This window comes from Chelon labrosus (assembly GCF_963514085.1).
Source record: "Chelon labrosus genome assembly, chromosome: 14".
Taxonomy (NCBI): Eukaryota; Metazoa; Chordata; class Actinopteri; order Mugiliformes; family Mugilidae; genus Chelon; species Chelon labrosus.
The window spans coordinates 26,931,111-26,955,323 of record NC_140347.1 but is presented as its reverse complement, the minus strand read 5'-3'; the positions used below and the strand labels follow the sequence as shown (position 1 = coordinate 26,955,323).

The following is a 24,213-nucleotide window of genomic DNA, read 5'->3' as shown; positions in this document are numbered from 1 at the left end:
ACCGGCTTAAGCATCCAACTCGCCAGGCCAAGAGCAGACAGTGTGGCGATCCCTCTGTTCCTTTTTTTTTTTTTTTGCGCGCGCGGGTGCAACAGAAGGAGAGACGCAGAAGTTGGCTTGGCGACTAACAGTTGCATGCATGGACGTGTGAGGGTGTTTATGAAGACACATGCTTTAAAATGTGTCTGTAAGAGTGTGTGTGTGTGAGTGAACAGGGAGCTTTAGCATGTTCAATGATCATGGGAAGCTGACGTGCATGTAGACAAGTGGGTGACCATCTATAAGCATTTTATTTTTACATCCGTGCGTGAATGTCTGACGCCACGCCGCGAGCCCGCGTGTGTCTGTGAGTGCATATCACATGCCTGCGAGCCCTCTGTACACTTCAGCTGGTTTCAAATGCTTTTTCTCCTCTGCATGGTGACAGAGAGTCTGTTGTGGTCACATCTTAATCCAATAATAGAGCCATGATACACACTTTAATATGCAGCCCTGGAAGAGAAGATTTATTTTGAGCCTTTAACATTATAATAGAAGTACTAATGGAAAGTCTTTTAAAAAGTATTAGCCTTTTTTTCCAGTATATTTTTGAATTAGCCTTTCATTCAACACACACACGGACACTGAGCTTGCGCCTACATTTTGGAATTTGAATATTTCCTGCTAAAACTAAACTGTTAGCTGCAGAGTATTTGAAAGGCCAAGTGTGATGAGTAACTGAGAGACGCAAAGAGACAGTGGAGAGAGAAAGATGAGCGGTTCTGAATTGAACATAATGGTGGTGATGATGCTGACTATTGCTGGTTTGGCTATTTCCCTAGGTTTGCTTAAGCAATGTCTGTCTTTGAAAACAAAGCAGTGTAATCTACAGCAGCTTTGCATATGTGGGAAATCACAAACGGCTGGTTTAGATAACAATGGGATGGATGGATGGATGGATGGCTGGAAGGGTGCAGAGAATGGGAGTTGGAGGTTGTGTGTGTTGTGTTTAAAAAGCATAAAACTCAGGAGCTCTCCTGGTCTTTTTAATTGTGTTTGGTTAGAAAAGAGACATATATATTGTACAAAAAACTACGTTCAAACACATATTATATATTTAATTTTCCTTCCATTTTCCCTCTCCCCTCTCTTGTCTCCAGGCATCTGGCCAGGATGTCAGTGAGGGGCTTGGACCCCACCTGTCCCACTTCTATAAAGCGTGAGCCCTCCAGCCCCAGCCCTAGCTCTCAGGGTGACGTCAGCCCAGCCCAACCCAGTCCTGGAAGCTCTTCCTCGGATACCAATTCCAGTTACGGTCCCCTCATTAAGGGCCACAATCATACCAATGGGCTGGACTCGCCAAGCCTCTATGGCCACACAGCAGGGTTGGCTAATAATGGGGGAACAAACAGGTTGGTATATACATCACACTGGCCCTTATTTTGCGTGTTTCAGCCTATTTCATATGCTAAATGGTATTATTAGTGTTTTACCCTTCACATTCTCCCTTCCTGTGTTTCTCTCCACCTCTTTCCAGGAGGTTTGGGGAAGAAGAAGGCCAAGTGAAGTGTGAATTCATGCTGGGCTCGGTGGCCAAGCGGGTGTGTCTGGTGTGTGGTGACGTGGCCTCCGGCTACCACTATGGTGTGGCCTCTTGTGAGGCCTGCAAGGCCTTCTTCAAGAGAACCATCCAGGGTAAAAAAGAAATAAACACACACATCCATGAGCAGGAACATTCTCAGTTTTATACAAAGTAGCTGAGTTTATTGTGCTTGTCCGATAATGTCTTCCTGCATCATATAAACCTGTTTTACAAGAAACACGGTGCAGATGCAGCCAAAGCTTAAACGTTTGTTTTGGTATAAACAAGCCTTGATCAGTTAGCTCATAGCTTCCGCCTCCTGCCTCCCAAACTGGAGAAAGGCTTTAAATAAAGATCTGTTGGCAAACAGCTGATACGCGGTTAAACTTACAGCACATCGTGTATATAGTCAACATGTTTAGGTTTAAGGACTTCAAGATAGCATATGGAGCTGAACGTGTGGGCATTTGCTTCAGTCCTCAAAGCTGTTAGCAACCAGAGCCAACGGCATGCAGTGTGGGTGTTTTACAGGGATTGTCCTGTACTCTGTCAGGTTTTGACCCAGGTCGAGGACCTGGCAGGCTGCCTTTTGTTTAGGCCTCTAGAAGTTGGCTGCTGTTGATGGGTTCAAAGGGCAAACCTGAGCGGCTGTCACATCAAACGGGGAGATCTGATGTCTGGCTCATCAGATGCTTCCTGTTTCTGATCGAGGGTGGCAGCTGAGAGCAGATTCAACTGGCCGAACGCCATCAGACTCTGGCTGCCAGTGAGGTGTTGAGTGAGGTGCAAAATGAATGCTTCAGGAATAACACAACATTATCTTGAATTTAATATTGTGGAAGTCACTCAGATAAATTAACTGAAGGTCATCAGGGTCGTCTCAGTTATAGGTTGAGATTACAAATTAACAGAAAATCTGAATTACATTACAATTACAAAATCTAAAGTGTTTATAAATCAGGGACGGATGAATGTAATTCAAGATTAAGTCAATTCATGAGATTAAGTTCATTGTAAATGATCAATGATGATAGTAGGGACCCAAAAATATCCTTTGCTAGTCTATTATCACACTGGCATGATCCCATCATCAAAGTGCCATAACAAAAAACTTGGTCAAACGGGCAAAAAAGTGGTATAATTAGCTCCTAGTACTCTACGTGACGAATATACCAGAGATGTGGTTAAAATAAAGTAGATTAAAGTGAAAAAAATAATTATCAGATCATATAGGCAAAGTTGTGCTGAAAAAAAAAAGATACCAAACATGGGTATATCTGTGGTATATGAAGGTAAAATCCAAAGTATTCAGAAACGGCTAAAGTAAGCTAAGATCCCCAAGGGTTAAGATCTAATACTTTTGTCATGAAAACTGTGAAACACATCTGAATATGATAATATTGCCACAAAATATTTAAGTGGTGAAGATATTAGTGATTTAGTGTTTTCACTCTTGTCTCTCTCCAGGTAACATTGAATACAGCTGCCCCGCGTCCAACGAATGTGAAATCACCAAGAGAAGACGGAAATCTTGCCAGGCCTGTCGATTTGTGAAATGTCTGGCCGTGGGCATGCTGAGAGAAGGTCAGCCATACACCAAAAATCACTTTCAGACCTTTGTCAAAAGCTCGTCTGAGCTGCTTTTTCTAGAATCGATCAGCCGGTAGACTTGGCAGGAGATCAGATCTAATCCTTCAGACAGTTGAGATGCCCGCGAAGGCTAACACAGGCCTGACTGTAATTTCTTTGTTGTGCATTCCTGGAAACAATTACCCGAGATTCTCTTAATGTCTCACTTGATAAACCTGTGACGGCATGTTCTGTCGTTGTGTAAACTTCGGTGAAACTCAAAACTACTGACAGTTAAACTTCAAAACTTGCGTGCCAGCTGTCATGCGTGTGTAGGTATGTCTATGTGTAGTAAACACAGGACAGAACAATGCATAGCAGTGTTTTTGAGAGGGAGGAGAAGGCTACTAGCTATTCAGCTGTGTCAGTCTTTGCTTCAGTAGTGTTTCCTGGACATTTGCCAGTTTGTTAAGGTGTGTGTGTCATACTGTTGCGGCCAGTGAGATAATAAAGGGAGCTTTATGAGAATGAAAACTGTGAAAGCTTTAGAGATGATTCCAAAGGGCTGTTTAATTGTAAATGGACCAATCACCTAACGAACGAAGACCACTGCTTTGTGATCAAGTTTTGCCCATTTCTACTTCTTAATTAGAAATACCACTTATAGTGTATTTATATTGATTCACAGAATGAGTTGATCTAAACTTGACATGTCACGCTCTCATAACTCATTTCTACAATGCAAAAATCGCATCATATGTAATATGTGTACATTCCACAGATAGTCTGTGACAGCAGTCAGGTGCTCCTTTAGTCTGACTCTGTGCCTGTCTGGTGACATATTGTTGTCCACATTTAGAAGTGACTCAAAAAGGAAAACATTAGCGACCTCCTACTGTACCAGCCACTTGTTGCCTGCTGTGTACAGCCAAGAGAAGATAGTAAAGAAGGGAGAGCAGATAAAACATTGTGGGTGCGTGGACGGATGGGCAACACTTGAGCGACGAGGAAAAGTAAATGTAAAGATTAAGAATTTATTTGTTCTCAGGATTTCATCCTTAAAAGAGTTGTTGAAAAAGTCAGTTTTCACAGGTTATTCAAAATACAATAAATTCTCCAAAGCGCTGGAGTATTAATGAAGTTTCACCTCTCTTTACAAACCAAAAACAAGTCCATTACCTGGATGACCGAGAATCTACACAAACTGAATTCAGCTCACGTCACGGGACTGGTTGCAAACCGTGCTTTGTTCGTAGAGCAGTTTATATTCTGAAAATTGAAGTGGAGGGTAACTTATAAATGTGGGACCTGACAACTCTCCATTCTCAGAAATGTTGTGCTGTCAGTGTAGCTCATGAAGTTCGTAAAGTTGTACATAAATACAGAGCTGAAGTCCTGATGTCATATCTGGGCTAACCCTTGTTCCACTAGCTTCCCTAAAAGTTATCCAGTCAGTGTTGATGGTAATTGTAGTCAATTAAAGCAATTACTGTAGTTCCTCCATGTGTGCTACACTGACAGAGACAGTTTTCTTGGTTGTTCTGCCCACACAGCTATTATTGCCCTGCCTACATATACCAGCATGCATTGCACGTGAGCAACCTTGTTCGTCGGGGTGGGTGTTTCCAATCCAATGTTTCTCATGGCTGTGTCCCAAAAGTAAATGCATCTTGAATAAGGTTTCTTCTGTATTTGTCTAAAACAAAGACATAGAACACTATCTTGGTAACAGGAAGCCATGCAAAGAGTGCAAACATTGGTTCAGTGTATCACCACCCTAACTCTCAATCTCTTGGCATAACCTAAAAATATGGTTACTCATTCAATGATCAACTGCCCTCTTGTTCCTGCTGGTCTTGGTTATCTTTACCTATTCATCTTTGGGATCTTGACGAAGATCTTCAGCACACCTCTCTCCAAGTAAGTAAAGTAAAGAGTAAAATACATGGACTCCCTCTGGACTGATCACAGCACACAACAAAAACTGATTCAGTTCCCCACTGGCCGTAATTCTTTTTGCAAGGCTAGTGCAGCTGCAGCCTCGGTTTCTCGCCACTGAATTTCTTCCTAGTTTCTCAACTGCATAGAGCAAAAAACAAACAAACAAACAAAAAAATCCCCAAAATCATAAACGAAACCCTGGCTGACTACCTGAGTAAGGTTAAAGTGTATAATCCTCCATAACATCCTGTGCATGCAAGTTTTTGCTGTTGGAAGTGCAGCCAATTTTGAGCGGCATGAGGAGCGACCCCCTGGATTCCCAGAGGTGGAGACAAGAACTCCAAACTGAAACAGCTGTGGCTTTTCTCTATCTTGGACTTTGTCTTTGTTTTTTAAATATTTTAAATGCTGTTGACACCAGTTTTTTTTTTTTTTTTTTTTAAAAAGAACTATCATCTATTTGTATAATACAAATAGCTGGACTAACCCACTGACTTAGTTGTTCTTGGAATTTTACATATCATCTGCTCAGTGGAGTTTAATTTGTTTACAACAAGGGCAATCAAATTGTGTGCAGAGTGTTTTTTATTTTCTTTCTCAGTATCAGTTGAAACATGCCCCATAATGAAATTCAAATGGCGTGTTACCAGACTCATATTCTGATAAGAGCATTCAGCTACACCAGGCTATAATGTTATCAGAACCAACAGGAATGGTGGCCACAACTGCGAAAATATGATCCCAATTGTAATAAACTTTAATGCCACCTACTCCTCTCTGAACACAGCGGCATCTGCTTATTGCAGCTGTGCATGTAAGTTATGGACACACAGAATTATAGCATCTTTACACGTGTTTGTGTATATGAGCGCGTTTAAACGTGTCACTCAGCAGTCACATTTATGCTTTACGTGTGTGCGCTCTTTTTTTTTTTTTCTAAATTAGCTGATTTTTAAAGGGCTGGAGCATCAACAGCATCAACAGCATCCCAGCCCGCCTCTCTTGTGCCCCCTCCTCCTGCAGCCCCTTTTGCTTTCCCTCCTTCCTCGTAAATTCCTCCAGATGCCTTGTGGGATTCCTGGACCTCCGTGAAATGCGAACTGCCCCTCGTAACTCCTGTCGTAAGCGCCCTCGTAACGCGCTTCATCGTGTCTCGTAATGCCCCTCTTCCCCGGAGAGGCTGCAGTAAAGCTTGAGACAAGGGAGCTGTGAGGTTTAATAGGGGAGAGTCAGAGCCGTATTAAATACACAGCTAAAAGACATATAGACCCCTGGCAGGATTTGATTAAGCCCTGTTTAGTGCCCATTTCCACAGTCGCTGTCGCTTCTTAGGGCAGTAAAAACATGTATGTTAGCAAAATGTGGACCATATTTTAAAAATACACTTTATGAAACAGATGGAATTGTGTGATTCTGTGTATTTATAGTTTAACAGTTTATGTTCCTAAGAAATATGGGCAGTGGTGCAGCAACACTCTTATCACGCACGCCCTGTTTCTTCATCCTACTATCTGATCCCCACTTCCAGCTGGTTGGAGTTACGTGTTCTCAGGTGTGTTTGTGCTGTCTTAATCTGTCTTGGAATAGGGCAGAGAGTCTATGTGCCAACTTTCTAAATCCCTTTCACCTGTTAACAAGAAGCAATGTGTGGGGAATGTAATACACGGAGGTGTTGGTGGCAGCAACCATGCGTACTTTTGTCGCAATATCTGAGAAGCGTGGGATTGTTTCTAGTGAACACATGGTGGCAGCGGTGATGGAGGTGGGGAAGCACTGGATCAGTTTGGATGTCCGGATTCATCATCCGGCTGTATGCAGCATGCATTTTGAGAACCTGCAAAGCCTCCGATATGAAAGTCCAGACATCCTCAAACGGAGGAAGGCTGAGTGATGAGAGAGGCAGAAAATACATCAGAGTGAGACCTCTTTGTTTTTTGAACTATGATGGGCTGTTCAGAAGAACAGGGAGGAGGTGTGTGGGTATCTGCTTTGTTATCCACCGAAGCTATTCTTGGCCTTTTGGTTGTCAGCACATTCCACTGTGAAAAGTTACACTTGGCTCTGATGTGTGTGTTTTAAATGTCACATTTCAGCACAAACAAAGACACACAATATGAAAATCACGCTCCCTGTAAATCAAGCCGCTAAACTTAATCCAGTGTTTGCAAACAGCTTGTGTTAAATCTAATGACAAGACGCAGTAAGGGACCCACATCCTGTCCAGGTTAATCCACACTTACTACTACTACAACCCACTACCAGAGAGTCAGGGGGCAGTGAATTTACGTGACCAAGCTCTCCTTTGATACCTCTCCAGCTCCAACTCTTCACTCTGCCCATCTTACACACAATCAGACCAATCTAAAATCTAGATCAAAATAATGTTTCACATTTGTCTTACAATCTTACAACTCAGCACATGATATTTCCTTTCTTGTGCTGGCTAACAGTATATAACATGACAACTTCTACCAATAAGCGTCTAAAAGTATTTATTAGTTGCATGTCTTGTGTGTTGCCATGGAGATAGATATTGCAAACTCATATCTGTTTATGGCACTCTTAGGACCTATTGTACATGCGTTAGCTGGAAGGTGATGATGGACAAAGCAATAGGGCAACCCAAAGTCTACCTGCTAGGATTTTTCAGAGCTTACTTATTAAAACTTGTTAAGAGCACATTGTGGATATGGCCTTTACTTGGATCTAGTTATCTGTCTGTGTTAAGAATACTTGTTTCACAGTGACCAATTACTGCTGTTTGCATGTTTACAACACAAACAGGCAAGGAATGAATGACAAAAACTCAGGATACAACGTTTGTGCGCTAACATTAGCTTAGCAACTTACACGATTTTGCTGTGTCACCCAACGTCCTTCACACAGGGAAGTCGATGTCAACGGCACCAGCTTGTAGAGGTCAGCAATCACTAAAATCAGGATATGACAGGTTTGTGTTTGTGCATGCACAAACACAGACACGTGACACTTCAAAAACCAGGATACTTAAGCTAACATAAACATGCCAGATTCACAATGTAGGTAATTGGATATATTTGGCTAGCTTCTCCACCCTACATCAAACATTAGACTTAAAGACACTGAACACATCTCGAGTATTGCACTTGTACTTTGGGCTGAACAAGTGAGCGTTATTTAAAAAAGCATCCCTGAATATCATTTATTTAGGGTTTAACACTCAAAAACTACATGGGTGTGGTTTGATCAGATATGATTGAGAGTCGCTAGGAACCATTGGCAAACACCACAAGTCTTTCCATTATCTGTGGCTTCTTATCCTGTAGAGGGTCCTGGGTGGTTGGAGCCTATCCCAGCTGGCACTGGATGAAAGAAGCAAGGTACACCCTGGAAAGGTCGCCAGTCTATCACAGGGCTAACACAGAGACCCATTCACACTCACATGCACACTTAATCTGTAATCAACCCAAACAATAGTCATTTTCAAATACCGAACTCTAATTAGGGCAAGGAAAACACAAGACATCACCTTTTTTCAACTCCACCCTCCTTCCACAAGCCAAAAAAAAAAAACATCTTATGGAGCATATTTAAGAATATTTTACAGAATATTGTGTGTTCATACAGGAAACCATCACTCAGAGGAAGCTGAATGAAAAAAATAGGCTCGCATACAGTACAGTAACAGGATCTTTAAGGAGATGTGCAGCTATTGATTATGTGTCTAGCTGTCAAAAATGTCCACTTTCAAATGTGAAAGCACACATGCAGCATGATATATAATAATAGGCTTTTGGCTTTCACTGAAGGTCACAGGCCATCGTTTTGTTATGCACGATCCTCTCTTCCACATTCACCCCTACTCACGGGACATTAACCGATAAAGCAGTAATTCTATAAAATTATAGTAATAGCTAACTTACCTATAAAACATAGTGTTACAAACCAATGGTGCACAAAACTAAGAACCTGCCTTTATACCAGTGAAAACCCAGCAAACATTTTACATGCCTGATTAAGAGGACATTATGTTATTTAATATTCTTAATGTTTATGCGTGTAGATATCCGTGTTGGTGAGAATAAGTGCAGCCGGCCGCAGCCCCAAAGGGATGGAGTATCACTCTGAGGTGTCAAGCGTGCAAATAATACCCTCGACGTGTTTCTTAGAGATGCGAGTGCTGTTATGGATCTATTCAGGGCCACTATGGCTATTTACACCGTAGATCAGGTAACCCAACACCACTACTAAAGGCTTCCTGAGTCACGTTTGCACACGCACATTTTCTTTGCAAATGCACACGCTGACCGTTCTCCTCCTCCAACATAAAGCCAATCAGCTTCCCCTCATTTAACTGCCCCCGTTGTTCTCTCTCTCTCCCTCACACACACACACACACACACACACACTCTTAAAATCGCCATCGCCATGGTGACGAGGTGGCCACAGTGCTTGTTAAGATGAGCAGTTGTCACCGGCTGCTCTGAAGTTGGTGGGTGTCCTGTTACAGGATGCACGCTGCTGCGCCAGCATTAGACTTGACTGGTCCAGTGGCCTTGGCTTCGTCACCACATGGGAGCTGATAATTGAGCAACGCTGTGAGAGTTTATTGGCATTAACATGCAACCTTTTTTTCTGAAGTCAGTGAAAAAGATACTTGATCTGATGTTAAAATCCATGCAGGATTAAAGTGTGATTTGTGGAAATAGATTGGTAGTTTGCAGTTAGTGTGCAGACATGATGCTTTTCATTTATGTTCATGGATAGCACATTATAAATATTCATCTACTCGGGTAATCTGATTTTGGTTAGAAACTAGATTTGTTTCCAGAGTTGAACATTTTTATTTGACCTTTCATTACAACAAGGATACTGTGTAATCTAACAATCAAGATGCCCTGGATTGAATATTTCCGTTAGTATATGAACACTATTACTGAGTCAAAATGAAATCGACAGAAACTTTATTGTAGTTTGTATTATCTATGTATCCATTGCCTGTAAATGAGTGTGCATTCCCTCATTTTGTCACATAAGAATGTTTATATTTACAGTATGACTATGCCCAAAGCATCATTAACGTCCTGTGATTGTGTTTATGTAGGTGTGCGTCTGGACCGGGTTCGTGGTGGCAGGCAAAAGTACAAGAGGAGAATAGACGCTGAGAACAGCCCGTACCTGCACCCTCAGAATGCCCTGCCACAGAAAAAAATATGTAAGTGTGCAAGCAAAGGTTCATAATAGCTGTTAAATAGTTATCCTTTGTTAATTAATCTCTTTTTTGTCGATGCACTTCTTTCTGTGTTGTTGTTTGAGAGCTCACAACTTTTAAATTGCTGTCAATAATAAAATGATAACCAGTTTAGCCAACAGTATACAACATTTGCTAATGAGTTAGCATCATCCAGTGCATGATTTTAGTCTTTAATCTTGGGTCTCTGTTTTAGAGATGTACAGTATGATTGTGCATCCTCACCCTGTTTATATGTTCTGGTGTCTCTTGCAAGGGAGATCTGATTAAATTAAAGTTTTCATAACAATCAAAAGCTCTCTCTCTTTCTCGCCAAGTTTCTGCAGGTGGTGTGGTGGAGAATAAGGTGGTATCTCTGCTGCTGGTGGCTGAGCCAGAGGGCATCTTCGCCATGCCGGACCCCACCGTACCCGAGAGCGACATCAAGGCTCTGACCACGCTGTGCGACCTGGCTGACAGAGAGCTGGTGGTCAACATCGGCTGGGCCAAACACATCCCAGGTACGTTTCGGCCTCCCTCGCTCAGATGTTCGCTCACCCAATCCACCACGCACATTAGCTACATTAAGTCTCTAATCAGATCAGAGGAGGGATTTTTCTTGACTTGTGGTTGCTTAAACGCTCCCTGGAATCCCAGAGGAGGAAGGCTTGGCTGTGCGCTATCTCAGTCATTCTGTGTATGTGTGTGTGCTCGCTAAACTGTGCGGCATGCCCTTGCCGGCCAAAGTGTGAGACCAGATGACCGGTGGCCACCTGGAAGTTTTAACTCATTTCCTGAGCCGCAGCCGTCTCCCTTTGCAGTCTGAATTATGGAAATCCTCCTGGCCCTTGGAACACACTTAGCTTCTCCTCTGACACGGGAACAGCAGAAGGGACGTCCGGAGTTTTTTTTTTTTTTTTTGTTCAGATGACAGAGTGGAAAGCAGAGGGGAAGTGCATTTTGACAGCTTAGTGGGATTAAAATGCTGCTATACAGCTATGTTGACAATTGTAATCACATGCGGCAGAGGTTTGCACTGTGGATCTGCACTTAGCTTTTAAAGGTTTTTACAAAAATGTATTTTACACACTTTACACACTTATGTCTTAGGCCACCCTTAGGTGTAAGGCTCCAAACTTTCACACTAAATTCTCCAAATGACACAGTTTGCTTGAAAACTGGATGATTAATACCAACACTTTCCCCCATAAGAGTGTACGTTGGTGTAGATCAGCACTGAAATGATGTGAGTGACAGAAAATTCAATAACTCAGCAAAAGGAGGGGACAACAATTTTGGGCTTTATTTTCACCATTGATTAATCTGCCACTTGTTTTCTGTGTTCAGTCATTTGGTTATTCAATTTATAAATATCAGACAATAGTGAAGAATGCCCATTAATCTTCTATTGTCCAAGCTGACGTGTTTAAATTGCTTGTTTCATTCAACCGTCAGTCCATAGGCATTTCATTTGTAATCTCATAAATGACAGAGCACTTTTGTTTGAATATTTATGTAAAAATAGCTACTGGTTAAGTTTCTGTTATTTTACAACAGCCTCTAAAAAGATGACTTGGTTTATGAGCAAAATCGACTGGTGCGTCTTCAAAGGTTGAAGCCAATCCAACTTTGATATGTAACACGTCATGTCCATCACGTACAAAGTGTCTGGCATCAGTTTGATGCTTCATATCACCAGCAAGAATAAATTGTAGGTGTTGCTGTATTGCTACTAACGTGAACGTAACATTAGCTTCTGTCGACATTTACTGTCTCCTTGCCTGTTGGGTTACAAGGCAGATAGCAAACAGAATGCAGAGCTAGCTTCTTCCAGCTAGCTAGCTAAAACTTAGCTAAACCTACCTAAAACCTAGTTTTAGCTAGCTACCTAGTTTCATAGTGCCAGAACAAGAGTTTGGGGTATTCTGAGGCTAATGTTGCATTCACGCTGGCAATGACAGGGCAACAACCTACAATTAATTTTCAATAGAAACCGAATATGAATTATCAAACTGATGCCTGACACTTGCTGCTTACATGTCAAAGCTCAGTTGACTTTAATGTTTTTGGCCCACAATGTAGTCTGGCCACCTGTGTGGTTTTAGGTCAGTCCGGTTCTGACACATAATATCCATCTATCAGTGAGGCTTTGATCCGGACATTTGTCCTCCTTTCTACTTACTTACATATTTCCTGTAATGATGTGTGATAATTAAATTAGTAGACCTGAATAAATGGACGTGTAATGGCATTAACAAATTTACACTACACACTTTAAATTCAACAAATCTTTAAATATTCCATAGAGCCATAACAAGAATTTAAGGTACGGTGTGGGAACAAAAGAGGCACAATTATAGTGGTCATCCTAACATTTTTTACATTACATTTACATTAATGTCAGTTTAACATTGTGTTTTAATGGGGACAACTACAATATTTTTTTTTCTTGAATATTTATAAGTTTAAATGATAAATCTTCAGGGTTTGCCTGAAACATTGACAGACAATGTCAACCAAGAGGATTAACAGAAAACCTCAAATTAAGGGAATCAGCAAGTCGTAAAAACACGTGATAGATGAATGAGTAATGACATTATTATCTGTCTTGATTCCTCCTATGTCTGGCCTTCTTATCACATTCTTATCAGTGTCTTATCAGCCATGTCCTCCACACCCAAAACATCACCAGGGAAACACCTGCCATTTTTTGTTGATGTCTTGTCTCTGAAATGCTTACAATACAAACAAGACAGGTGTGTGTGTGTGTGCTTGTATATCTCTGCTATATTTGTCACTGCATTTCTACAAAGTGGAGCAACCATTTAAGTGTGTGTTGGTGTCTGTCATCAGCATTTCCATTGTTCTCCCCTCCAATCCTCCCCCCCTTTTCACCCCCCTGGGCTGCTACTGTCCGCCTCTTTTCTCCCATTGTTGGCTCTTTACTGTCAACGCATGAGACAGATGGAGTCCGACTGATGAGTGTATTTGTAGCCCTTTGCCAGTGGAGGGTTTTGCTGGGAGAGCGGAGCGGCAGTGAGAGGAGGCTGTACACACAGCAGATACCCACCTGAGGGAAGAGAGGGACGGGGAGCCATGTTTTCACCCAAAAGTCAAACACATTTTTACTCAAACGTCTGAAATGTTGCCCAAAATGCAACAAAATCATGCAAGTTGTCGCAAACAAATACTTTTTGCGAGTGGAACAATTTGTGCCATGACAAAAAATGTAGAAACAGTTTGATTGTTCTTCTTTATTATTATTATCAAAAGAATAAATGCAAATAGTTATGCAGCAGATGATAGTCACAGGGCTGTGGTACAGGTTGTTGATGGCATTTTACTAAATTTAAACTGTGGTTTGATTAACTGGAATCATTCTTGAGCTTGAACATGTTGCTATTTATTCGATAAATGTTCCAGATTGACACATTTAGGGAAAGGTTTTACAATCCAGCCATCTGCTGTTGCAAGTATCACTCATTAAGTGTTTAATGCAAATGTTTTTTGGGCAACTAGCTTAATCACGTTCTGTTGGCATAATATTCTACCACACCCTAAATGATGTTGGTATTTATTTGCATACAAAATGTGAAACTGAGATCTGATGTTATGGGGTCGCTGGAGAGACAAACGGTCGTTTTACAGAAGGTTTTGTGCAGGACTGTCCTGAAATGTCTTAGCTGGGATCCGTGTCCAGGCACGAACTCAAGTCTTAATGACGTTACTGTTTTGCGTGTGCTGGCTGGCAGATTCTGTTACCTTTGGAGAGAGTAAAGGTAAATTTATGCTTCCGCGTCAGATTGACATCGTCTCTATCGACCGTATATCAGTCACAGAAGTGTAAACCAGCCCTAAGGCCAGCTGTTACCTGCTGTTTCTGGCCTTTTTCCAATCAATTGTGGCAGTCAGTTAATAATTATATTCACTGGTTAAATTTTCACAAATGCTAGAATTAGAATTTCTCTCTAGTCTTCTATCAGGACTATCTGTTGGGAGAATTTTGTTAATTTGACACAGTTTAAAGCATTACTTTGTGCTCCAATATCATTAAATCAGAATTTCTAACCTTACGTTTAATACATTTTAAAGGACAAAATAGACAAAATAAAGTGTAGAAATCAATAACACCAAACAATGAGTCCTGTATGTTACCTGAGGGATACTTTCCTGCTAGGATATCGTTGTTACCCAAAAACATTGTCCTTACTGTTACTGGGGAATTTCGGTTGACATCACTGATCGACCTTTTCAATTTAATAGAAAAAGACAGAGACAAAAGCAGAAAGACTGAGGCAGACAGACAGAGAAGGAGGGGCCCGATAAGGGAGAAATAAAGGAATGAATGAAAAGATAGAAAGGGAAAAACTGAGAGTGGCCTGAGCGAGGACATCACAAAATAGAGAAAGAGAAGAAGAGAAGACAGGACAATAGCATCATTGACGGAACAAGTTGAGGAGGTAAAGGAGACTAAGAAAGCTCAACTGACAGGAAACAAGAAGAGAGTAGATAGAAGACAGACAAACACAGAGAAAATGGGTATTGAAAAAAAAAGACTGGCCCTTCCTGGCAGCCTAATGGCCATGTCACATCAGCTCTGGTTGAGTGGCAGGTCACACAGCCCCCATTGCTGGGAGAACCAGGGTCCTGGGCAAAGTGGCCCAGGCCATCTGAGTTCTTTGCCCAGGGGGAGGTGAGTGTGATGGGGCTACTGTCCTGGCTGCTCCCCCGCCTCTGTGTCTGCTCCTATCAGGCAGATTGACAGTGATGTGGTCTGAAGTCTGAGGGCCAGACTGGCAGATGAGCTGGCTAAAGACCAACTGCCCTCTTTGGTTTTGGCCTTTTGGAGTCCTTGATGTAAGTTGGCTGTCGAATGTTAAAGGCGACCGTGATTTGACTATTTTTGATATAATACAAACCCTGGCACCAGAATTCTCCTCCTTGTCGCCCTTCATTAACATTCCATCGCCCCTTTCAAACATGGTCTTTTTTCTTTACTGAAGGTTTAGCTCATTTTTGTCTTAAAAATGTTTTCCTTCAGATTTCATCACAAAGGCTCAGACCAACACTCACACAGGTCCCTGATCGATGGTCCTGTGCCAGAATACTGATCCCTATCGACCAATGAAATTGTGCACAGGCAGCGTTTCCAATCAATCAGGGGGCGAGAGTGGGGAAACGGGTGCCACTGATGTCCCCGCGGTGATTGTAAAGAGCAGTGGATCCTGATAACAATCACCGATGGTGTCAAAAATACAAACGCCTCCCCCTCCTGCCCTTGCTGTGTAAAAATCATCCGTTTAATTACAGAAAACGTGAGCGTGAGAGTGTGTGTGTGCGGGTTTATGCAGGGGCAGTGAGTGGGTTTAATCATACTCCTGTGGGGTGTAATTGTCAATCAAAGTAGGTGTGTCCTACAGAGAGTAATTAAATTTACCACCTATTCACTCGGTCTGTCCTTTGTCGTGCCCTTTGCTGTGTCTCCGTCATGAGTAAAATTATTCCGCTACAGGCAAACTCTCTATTTTCAGTTATATCAATCACAATGAACAGATCCACCCCTAAACCTTAAACTTAGGAAACGATGGCGATGGGCTTAATTAGATGAGAAGATTGACACCTCTCTTACATGTCTGCAAAATATGTGGGTTGTTAGCTTAGCTTAGCATAAAGCTAAAGCTAACCGACTCCTGGATGTAGTTTCATATTTAGTGCACAAATATGAGGGCGGTGTAGAAAGCCAAAAGGTTATTTTTTTCCAACAAGTCAGGCCAGAATGTAAAGCAGCTAGAGGAGCTTAATTTTATTTCAGACATCTGAAGGATGTGGAGAGGCGGACACCCCAAGGTGACTGCTGGCTGTTGGCCATTTGCCGGCTAGTTTTGCAGGTGTGTCCTGCACCTTTGTCACTAGCCGGACCTCTGTGGGCAGCTTTTCAGCTGATTCAGCATGTTGAATCAGTGGTGGAACACGTCAATAAGAGAGATCACTCAGACTGGCTGTCCAGCTTACCAAACAGGTGGACAGACGTGACGAAAGTAAAAACAAGACGATGACTTTCAAAGGGCACACCTCTCATTTTTCATCTTCATCTCATCTGAATGTTCAAATACACAAATGTACAAAACCAACCAACAATTGTCCTTCGACACAAATTGAGGACGTATGAAAGTCTGATGGTCACAGTCAGGTCTTTTTGAATATTTTAATCACTTCTACAATTCTTGATTATATCATTCCTGTAAACGGTGCATTACGGCATCTTTCTTTAGAGCTTCTTCTACCTTCTACATCTGCTTATATGTCCACTTGTTTATCAAACTCAGTTTATAGACCAGGTTTCTTTTATTTGTCAGTATTTAAGTATTCAAGCACCATCCCAAATTACCTCAATGACATCATTGAGTGTTATTTTCTCATACTAAGCCACAAGAAAGTTCCATTCGATTTTCCTTGTCAAGTGAAATGTGACAATCTTTTGTTTAAATATATTTTTGTCCTCTTTCCAGGCTTCCCCTCACTCTCTCTGGCGGACCAGATGAGTCTGCTGCAGAGCGGCTGGATGGAGATTTTGATCCTTCGGGTGGTGTTCCGCTCGCTGGCCTTAGAGGACAAGTTGGTGTACGCCGAGGACTACGTCATGGATGAGGAGCAGTCGAAGCTGGCCGGGCTGCTTGACCTCAACAATGCCATCCTGCAGCTGGTCAAGAAATACAAAGCTATGGGGCTGGAGAAGGAGGAGTTTGTGGTCCTCAAAGCTATCGCGCTGGCTAACTCAGGTAGTGAGCTTGTCATTAGCGAGATTCTGCCTTGTATTTGCTGTACATTTCTTCATTTCTGTCTTATATGCATTTCAAAAACTTAACTTCTTGATATGCCTTCATCTCTCCACTCCATCTCTTCTTACAGACTCCATGCAAATTGAAGACTCAGAGGCAGTTCAGAGACTCCAGGACGTCCTTCACGGGGCCCTACAGGACTACGAGGCCACCCATCACCCAGAGGACCCACGACGTGCAGGAAAGATGATCATGACCCTCCCTCTTCTCCGCCAGACGGCCGCTCGTGCTGTCCAGCACTTCTGCAGCATCAAACAGGACGGTCGGGTGCCTATGCACAAACTGTTCCTCGAACTGCTAGAGGCCAAAGCCTGACCTGAGTAGAGACAGCCATTAGGCTTCGTCCTGACCCACCACTCAGTGGTTAGGATGAGAAGTAACGAAGGATAACGGGTAATGGTGGGGGTAGGCACCATGTATTTGTCCATTTCAGCTTGCTTTTGACAGTAAACTCTTCGCGGGAACACAGCGGCTGGAACATTTTTAGATCCCTCCTCCTTCTTCCGGTGAAAGATCGAATGGAAACAGTTTGGTATGTAGAGTCTTGAGGGCGAGGGGCTTTTGCTGTCTGCGATGCTGCGTTAGCTGTGTTGGCCTGCCTCGAAGGCCGAAGACAAACGGACAGACAGCGCAAAAGCAGAAGAATCGCCTACTAGAGATTTTAACATGCCAAAACGTAGAGCTGATACTTGAAGATCCTCGTGGATTATTTTCTTCATCTCGAAGCCTGTAAAATCTGCATTGTAGAGCGTTTAGTGATGATTTGGTTTTACTTGTATAGAAAAGGCAAATGTGTCCTAAGTTAGTCTTGCCAAAGAGTAAAGACTCATATTATTGAATAATACCAGCAAATGTCCACAGTAACATATCGTGGCCAATAAGACGTTCACATAAACCTGCATCCCTCTTCTGTCGCATATCGCAAAAATATCTATCTATTCTTCACCTCCATTCATAGATGAGTAAAAGGGAGCAATGAAGTGGTCGGCATCTAATACAACAATAACCGGCCTCCTTATTTTATCAGACAAGTTCAGGGAAAGAGTACTTAATGTCAAGATGCAAAGTGATATTTATTTGATAGTGGCTCTGCTCTTTTGTTATTTTCTTTTACTAACACAGCGTTAATGAGCGGCGGCTGATAATTTTTTAAAAAGATTTTTAAATGATATCATTGTAAGATAATTTTTTTACTAGCTTCTCTGCTACAGCACTGACACCTATACCATATCACAACAGAATTAAAGACAACATGATTAGAGTCTGTACTTGAAGATCATAATGTCGTAGAGTTGTTGTAGACCCATAGATATAAATTGAACTATGTAAAGTGGCTGCCACACTGTATAATCTGGAGTAGGGGGACGCTTGATGTCTTTTCTATGGTAGACGTCTGTGTGTAGGATGAGAATTCGTGCACTAATTTTACTTTTTAGCCATAAAGTTTTGGGGAAACCGGTGATGGCGCTCTGTTGATCTGTTAGTGTGTTTTGTGTGAAGAGTAGTTTTCTCTGAAATTTGTCTTCTTTCTGCACATTTTAAATGAAGGGATTAAACTCGGAAGGATCCTCGGTACGGCAAATAAAAAAAAAGCCCTTATTTAACTCAAGGTACTGTGACACTGTAACGTTTGTGACGAGATGTAGCAGCGATATGACGGCTTAGGTGTTTGTCATGTATGATTTGCTGTGTGTGCATCGTGTCTTACGCCGACGGAGATGTCTGAAGATGCAAATGAGCTTTGTTTCGGATGAGCTGTGCCGTGCTATTTCATTCTCAGGTGGATTTTTGGGCAATAAAGATGATCCCCTTAATGCAAAGCTCATATTATCCGAGTGTCGTCTTCCTCAATAAAGCGGAGAGGGGGGGTTTGGAACAAATTCATTAAGAGCCGGGTGCAGTCAGTTCAGCGCAGTCTGACGCTGGACTGTCATTTTCCAAGTACGGCCCATTATGGCACATTTAGGCCATCTGAGCCCAGTTGGATGGAGATTTATAATTAACAGGCGTAATGTAATGAAGTCTAACAGTGGCCCCAGAGAGTGCTGGTCATCAGCTGCCTGTGGAGGCTGAGAGAAGCAGGGGACTCATCGCTCTATCATTCACTGACTCCCTCTTAATATATATTTATAGTAATTATATTTCAGCCCTCTATATGCCCTCTATGTAGCATTTATAAGAAATAGATAAACACATGGAAATAATACACTGTTGTATGTAGGTTTATAGGGAATAATGTATAATATAATATAGCCATAACACACAGCCATATATAGTTGAACAATAGTGTCTTATTAACATGTATTAATTAGATGTAATAGTATTTTTCACGCTTAATGGAGCTATAGTATTGATAGAAACCAAAATTTCTTAAGGTTTGATCAGTGCAGAGGCGAAATCCAAAGACTAAAGATGGGTGAACAGATGCAAAGACGAATCAAAATCCGAGTGAACCCCCATCTGTCCTCTGTCCCTCCTTATCTGTCAGCAGATGCCAAATAATCCCCTTATTTACCTGTGGTTAAAACTCTCTGAGCCCACCGAGGGATTTGAAAGACGCCGGAGGTCCTTCACCACATCAGCCCCTCAGTAAGTGAGTTAGTGATCTTGAGTGATATATGCCCGCGTGTCCCTCTCCTTAAATGAGTTAGTATGTGTCTAGCGGCCGTGTCGCCCAGACACCCCGGTGATGGATGAGGCCCTGAGGAGATGGGCTGTAAAAAGGGCTGATTCTGGCACTCAGGGGTGAGATCACTTCCTCAATAAAAAAGCATTGTCCCGAATCATCACAAGGTATGAATGCTGATTAGGGTATTAGGCGGAGGAGAGCTCCTCTGTAAAAATAAATCAAATGAGCTGAGTTAATGCGGGGTGGCCGCTGATACAGAGCTGCGAAGTCTGGAATTGCAACACCTTCAGTGACGGTGTTAAATAATCACTTAATGTTTTAATTTCGTCCTTGCTGTCCTTGTTGCGGGAAGCACAGTGGTGTACTGGAATCACAGCAAGGAGGGTGTGGATTTGATCCTGCTTGTCGCCGAAAACCTCCATGAGGAATATGACCATACTACCAATGCTTCTCCTGAAATTTCCACGAGGCGGCAAATTCTCAAGGTGGTTTTGTCTTTAAAAAGAAAAATATTCATAATAACCACAATTTTAGAGAGGAAGAGAACATGATAAATAATAAACTATATTAAAGAAGTCATATTATGCTTAGGGATTTTCTCCTTTAGTGCGTTTCATGCATTTTTTTTGTGCTTGGAAAAGGTGCAGAAGCAGAAAACTCTGGAAAACCTGCTCCTGAAACACCCGGTTTCCAGTCCAGTCTTTTCCTCTGTAACTTAACTCCGTCACCATGTCACACATCTGCATAACACCTAACTAGCAGCTAGTTCGGCTCAAATCAAACTCCAGAAATAATCAAAGCATGACAACCGACCACGTGAGCTGGACTGGGCTTTTTACTCTTAGAGTTAGGAGCTAAAACAAAGTGTTTCAGACAGATGGTGAAGAAGGAGCTGCAGCTACGTACAATATGAGAAAAATTATTTGTTTTTTGAACTTTAGAGATTGTAAACCTTTTTTGAACAGACACCTACAATAAAATTCTGAACCTGTAGATGAGCATAATATACCTCCTTTAATTGTATCTATTCACAAGCGCTGATTGATCCCCACTTTTAGGCAAGGCCTTTTTTTTTTAATGGCAATTGTTTTAAATCTAACACCACAAAATGAAATCAATGTTGTTGCCAGTCACTGACACATCCAAGAAAAATTCCGCTTGCATCCAGATTGCTGAAAATACTTACATTTTGTGTGTTTTTTAAATCAGATTTTGTGATGCCATCACACAGTTTGCATATATAGGGTTGAAATACTTGAAACTAATTCTTGAATTAATGAAACATTTGGTATTTATGATTAAGACTGAAGCTGATTTAAAAACTTTATGTAAAAGAAAAATGTGGAAAATAATATGAACATACATTATTTTTATGCCATTTTTGAAGAGGACAACTTTTTTTCTGTTAATGGCAACAACTATTTTAAAACAGACAGGATATGAGGGTTAAGCTTATCAGGGCTCCCTCCCATTACCCAGCACACAGTGGAGGACCATACTTAATTCAGATAATCTGAGTTAGAGGAAGAAGACCACAGAGAAGTAAAATATTTGAACTGGTCACAATCCATCTGACACAAATCACCCAGGATCCCCTCTAAGCTGCTCACCTTTAGGTTTCACGTATTCCCCTGACACTATCAAGAAAAACTGGTTCTAAATCTGCTGCCATGCCTCTTCTAATTACTCTCGCTCTCATGTAGAGTACATGTACAGTTAGAGGTCACTTGAGGACGAAAGAGAGAAGCAACTTTTCGCACATGGAGGCCTTCATGTGTTCAGTGGATCCTTATTATCGAGAAAACATACACATGTGGAGATAATGCCACTGTTTTCAGTCTCAGCGTGGCTGCAGTGTAATAACAGCCTCGACTGGGGACGAGGGCCACTGCAGCTGTACTTGCATAATGACTTCCCGCTCTGCTGCCATGGACTCATTAAACCGGACACTGGCTCACGGGAAGGGAACCAGCAGCTGCTGCCTAGCGCCATCATGTGGTTCTGAGGAGCTGGTACAGGACACTGCAAGGAAGGTACGCCACTCTATTTAAACAGTGAGGTCACGTTGTTCTCAGAAGATCAAATTAGATACAGATTTTAAGTTAGAAAAAGCGTCTGTAGATCATTAATCTAAAATTCTCATCTGCCTTTTTTTGAGTAATGATGATTTTGATTTTGTAAATATCCATATTAAACCTGCTGTTGTGCACTGCTACCATAGCAAATCTATTTCCATCTATTTAAGTCATTATGAGTAATTTCAGTAGGATTAGATGAGCAAAATTTTATACTTGTACACCGATCAGGCATAACATTATGACTCCCTTCCTAATATTGTGTAGGTCTCCCCTGTGCCTCCAAAACAGTTGTGACTCATCAGAGAATGGACATGGGCCTTCTGAGGGTGCCCTGTGGTGTCTGGCAACAGAATGTTGTTAGTGGGGGCCTTTGGGTCCTATGGGTTGAGGGGAGGGGCCTCTGTGGATCATCACAGATACTTGATCAGTTTGGGATCTAGTGAATTTGGAGGCCAGGTCAACACCTTGTGCTGTTCTTCATGTTTTTTTAGTTGTTCCTAAAGTGTTTTTGTGTGTGTGTCTGTGTCAGGTTGCATCCTGCTGGGGATGGCTGCTGCCATCAAGGAGTGTCATTGCTATGGGGTGGGGGTGCCTGGTCTGGTCTAGGTGGGTGCTACATGTCTAAGTAACATCCACATGAATGCCAGGTCCAGAAGTTTCCCAGCAGAACACTGAATTGTCACAAGATGGTCAATGTTATTTACTTCTCCTGTTAGTGGCCATAATGTTGTGGCGTATATTTATACAGTTTTCATATCATGATTATTTGATGCACAAGGAAGGACTCACACACAGTGCACTGGAGGATCAGAGGCCTGATATGCTACCACCATGCTTCTTCAGGTAAACTGAAACCTGACACGCGACTGTTACCATGGCACTCACTGCTGAAGAAAAGCAAAGGTTGATGGGAGTTTTAGAGGTGTAGAGGAACACACATGCAGTTTGCTCAGACCTGATCCTAGACGCTCTGTGTCTTCCTCGTGCTCTCTAGGAAACAGAAAAGGCCTCAGAGCGGTAGAAACAACACATGGGAACCTACAACTTCTCTTAAGTCTGTACTCCTCTGTGTAATGTCGCAGGGAGCTAGTCAGCGAGTAAAAGTATCAGGTGTAAAATATTGATGGGGCGACAGGTGTGATCCCGAACGCCCGGCAGGTATTTGCTGATCGATGCATCACTCAGCGAGAGGCCGTCAGGACCCCCGCCACAGGCCCAACCACGGACCTCAGCACTGGTGAGTCTCTGAGTGGGTGCGCTTTTTTCTCCCTGCTTGTGTTCCCATCAGGCCCTTCCTGATTACTGTCGGCTTGCAACAATTCCCACAACATTTTGGCAAAGAGCAAGAAATATTAGAGCTTTATATTCATTAAACAGCACCTCGTTAAACTAAGAGGCTATGAATTTACTCCGTGATCCGCCAGTACAGCCTTGGCATGGACTCTACTGAAACGTAAATGGATAAAAGTGAGTGTGGAGAGTGGCGCTATCTGAAGGCCAGCAACTAGGCCACGCTAGAGAGTATGTCTCCAGTTACAGTGTTATCTCTACAGCAAGAACTCGTGTGATCATCTTTCTTTCTTTCCCTCTGTGTTGATTTGTGACGTGCGTCCATCGAATACAACCCTAAACGAAGACAGGAAGGTCCAGTTTTAACTGAACAAGACGACCTCATTTACCTGCTCAGTTAAGAGGCGCGGGTGTTCTGTTCTTGTTCACCGACAGTAACACTGGGCGCCACACGAGGAGTACAGGCAACTCAAATGATAGTAAAATGTATGGGAAGTGGCCTACATGTGTTTGCATGTGTTTATGACGCTGCTCTCCCTTTCAGATTCACCGAGCCCCACTCCTCCCGCAGGAGGTGGAGGTGGGGGCGGTGAGCGGGCGGAGGGAGCCCAGGGAGACCAGCCGGTTGTCCGGGAACTGTGGTTCATTGTAGTGATGACTGGCATCGCTCTGCTGCTGCTGGCCGTCGTCTTAGGTGTCATGCTTCATAAGGTGAGGATGTCGGAGCAGTGTGTGTGTATAAAGGAACGTCAGCTCTCTGGTAACGTTTGAGTAAAACTGCTGACACTACGCAATAAAATGTGTGTGGCGTCCCTTTTTGGGAACCTACACCCAGATGAGCCACCAGATAGCAGCAAAAACATCCAATGTCTGCTTAGAAACCTTCACCTCTTTCCTCCCGTGATTCCACACCAGGCCCTGAATAAGCCGCCTTTCACCAGAGAGAGACCTCCGCTGGTGGCCCTGCCCATGCGGAAGAGGAGCCCGATGGCTGTGTACCCAGCCAGCAACTCTGTTCTGGTGAGGGGAGATTCACCCTGATTACTTGGTTCATAATCACTATCGGCTATGTGGTGACTAGTCATAGGTAATAACAT

At 42.5% G+C, this 24,213-nt stretch overlaps 1 protein-coding gene across 3 annotated transcripts in view; it reads left to right on the top strand.

The window, feature by feature from the left end:
• Positions 1-18,877, top strand: part of LOC311499691 (estrogen-related receptor gamma-like) — a 31,178-nt gene extending 12,301 nt beyond the window's left edge. For 2 of the 3 annotated variants that reach the window (XM_084560780.1, XM_084560778.1), the window contains exons 2-8: positions 1,140-1,391; positions 1,517-1,674; positions 3,029-3,145; positions 10,155-10,265; positions 10,619-10,801; positions 16,790-17,059; positions 17,190-18,877. In XM_084560780.1, coding sequence (XP_084416906.1) covers positions 1,153-1,391; positions 1,517-1,674; positions 3,029-3,145; positions 10,155-10,265; positions 10,619-10,801; positions 16,790-17,059; positions 17,190-17,434 — 1,323 coding nt within the window. In that variant the 5' untranslated portion in view covers positions 1,140-1,152 and the 3' untranslated portion in view covers positions 17,435-18,877. The remainder of the gene's footprint in view (positions 1-1,139; positions 1,392-1,516; positions 1,675-3,028; positions 3,146-10,154; positions 10,266-10,618; positions 10,802-16,789; positions 17,060-17,189) is intronic. The other variant, XM_084560779.1, reaches the window with a different exon arrangement.
• Positions 18,878-24,213: the final 5,336 nt, after the last annotated feature.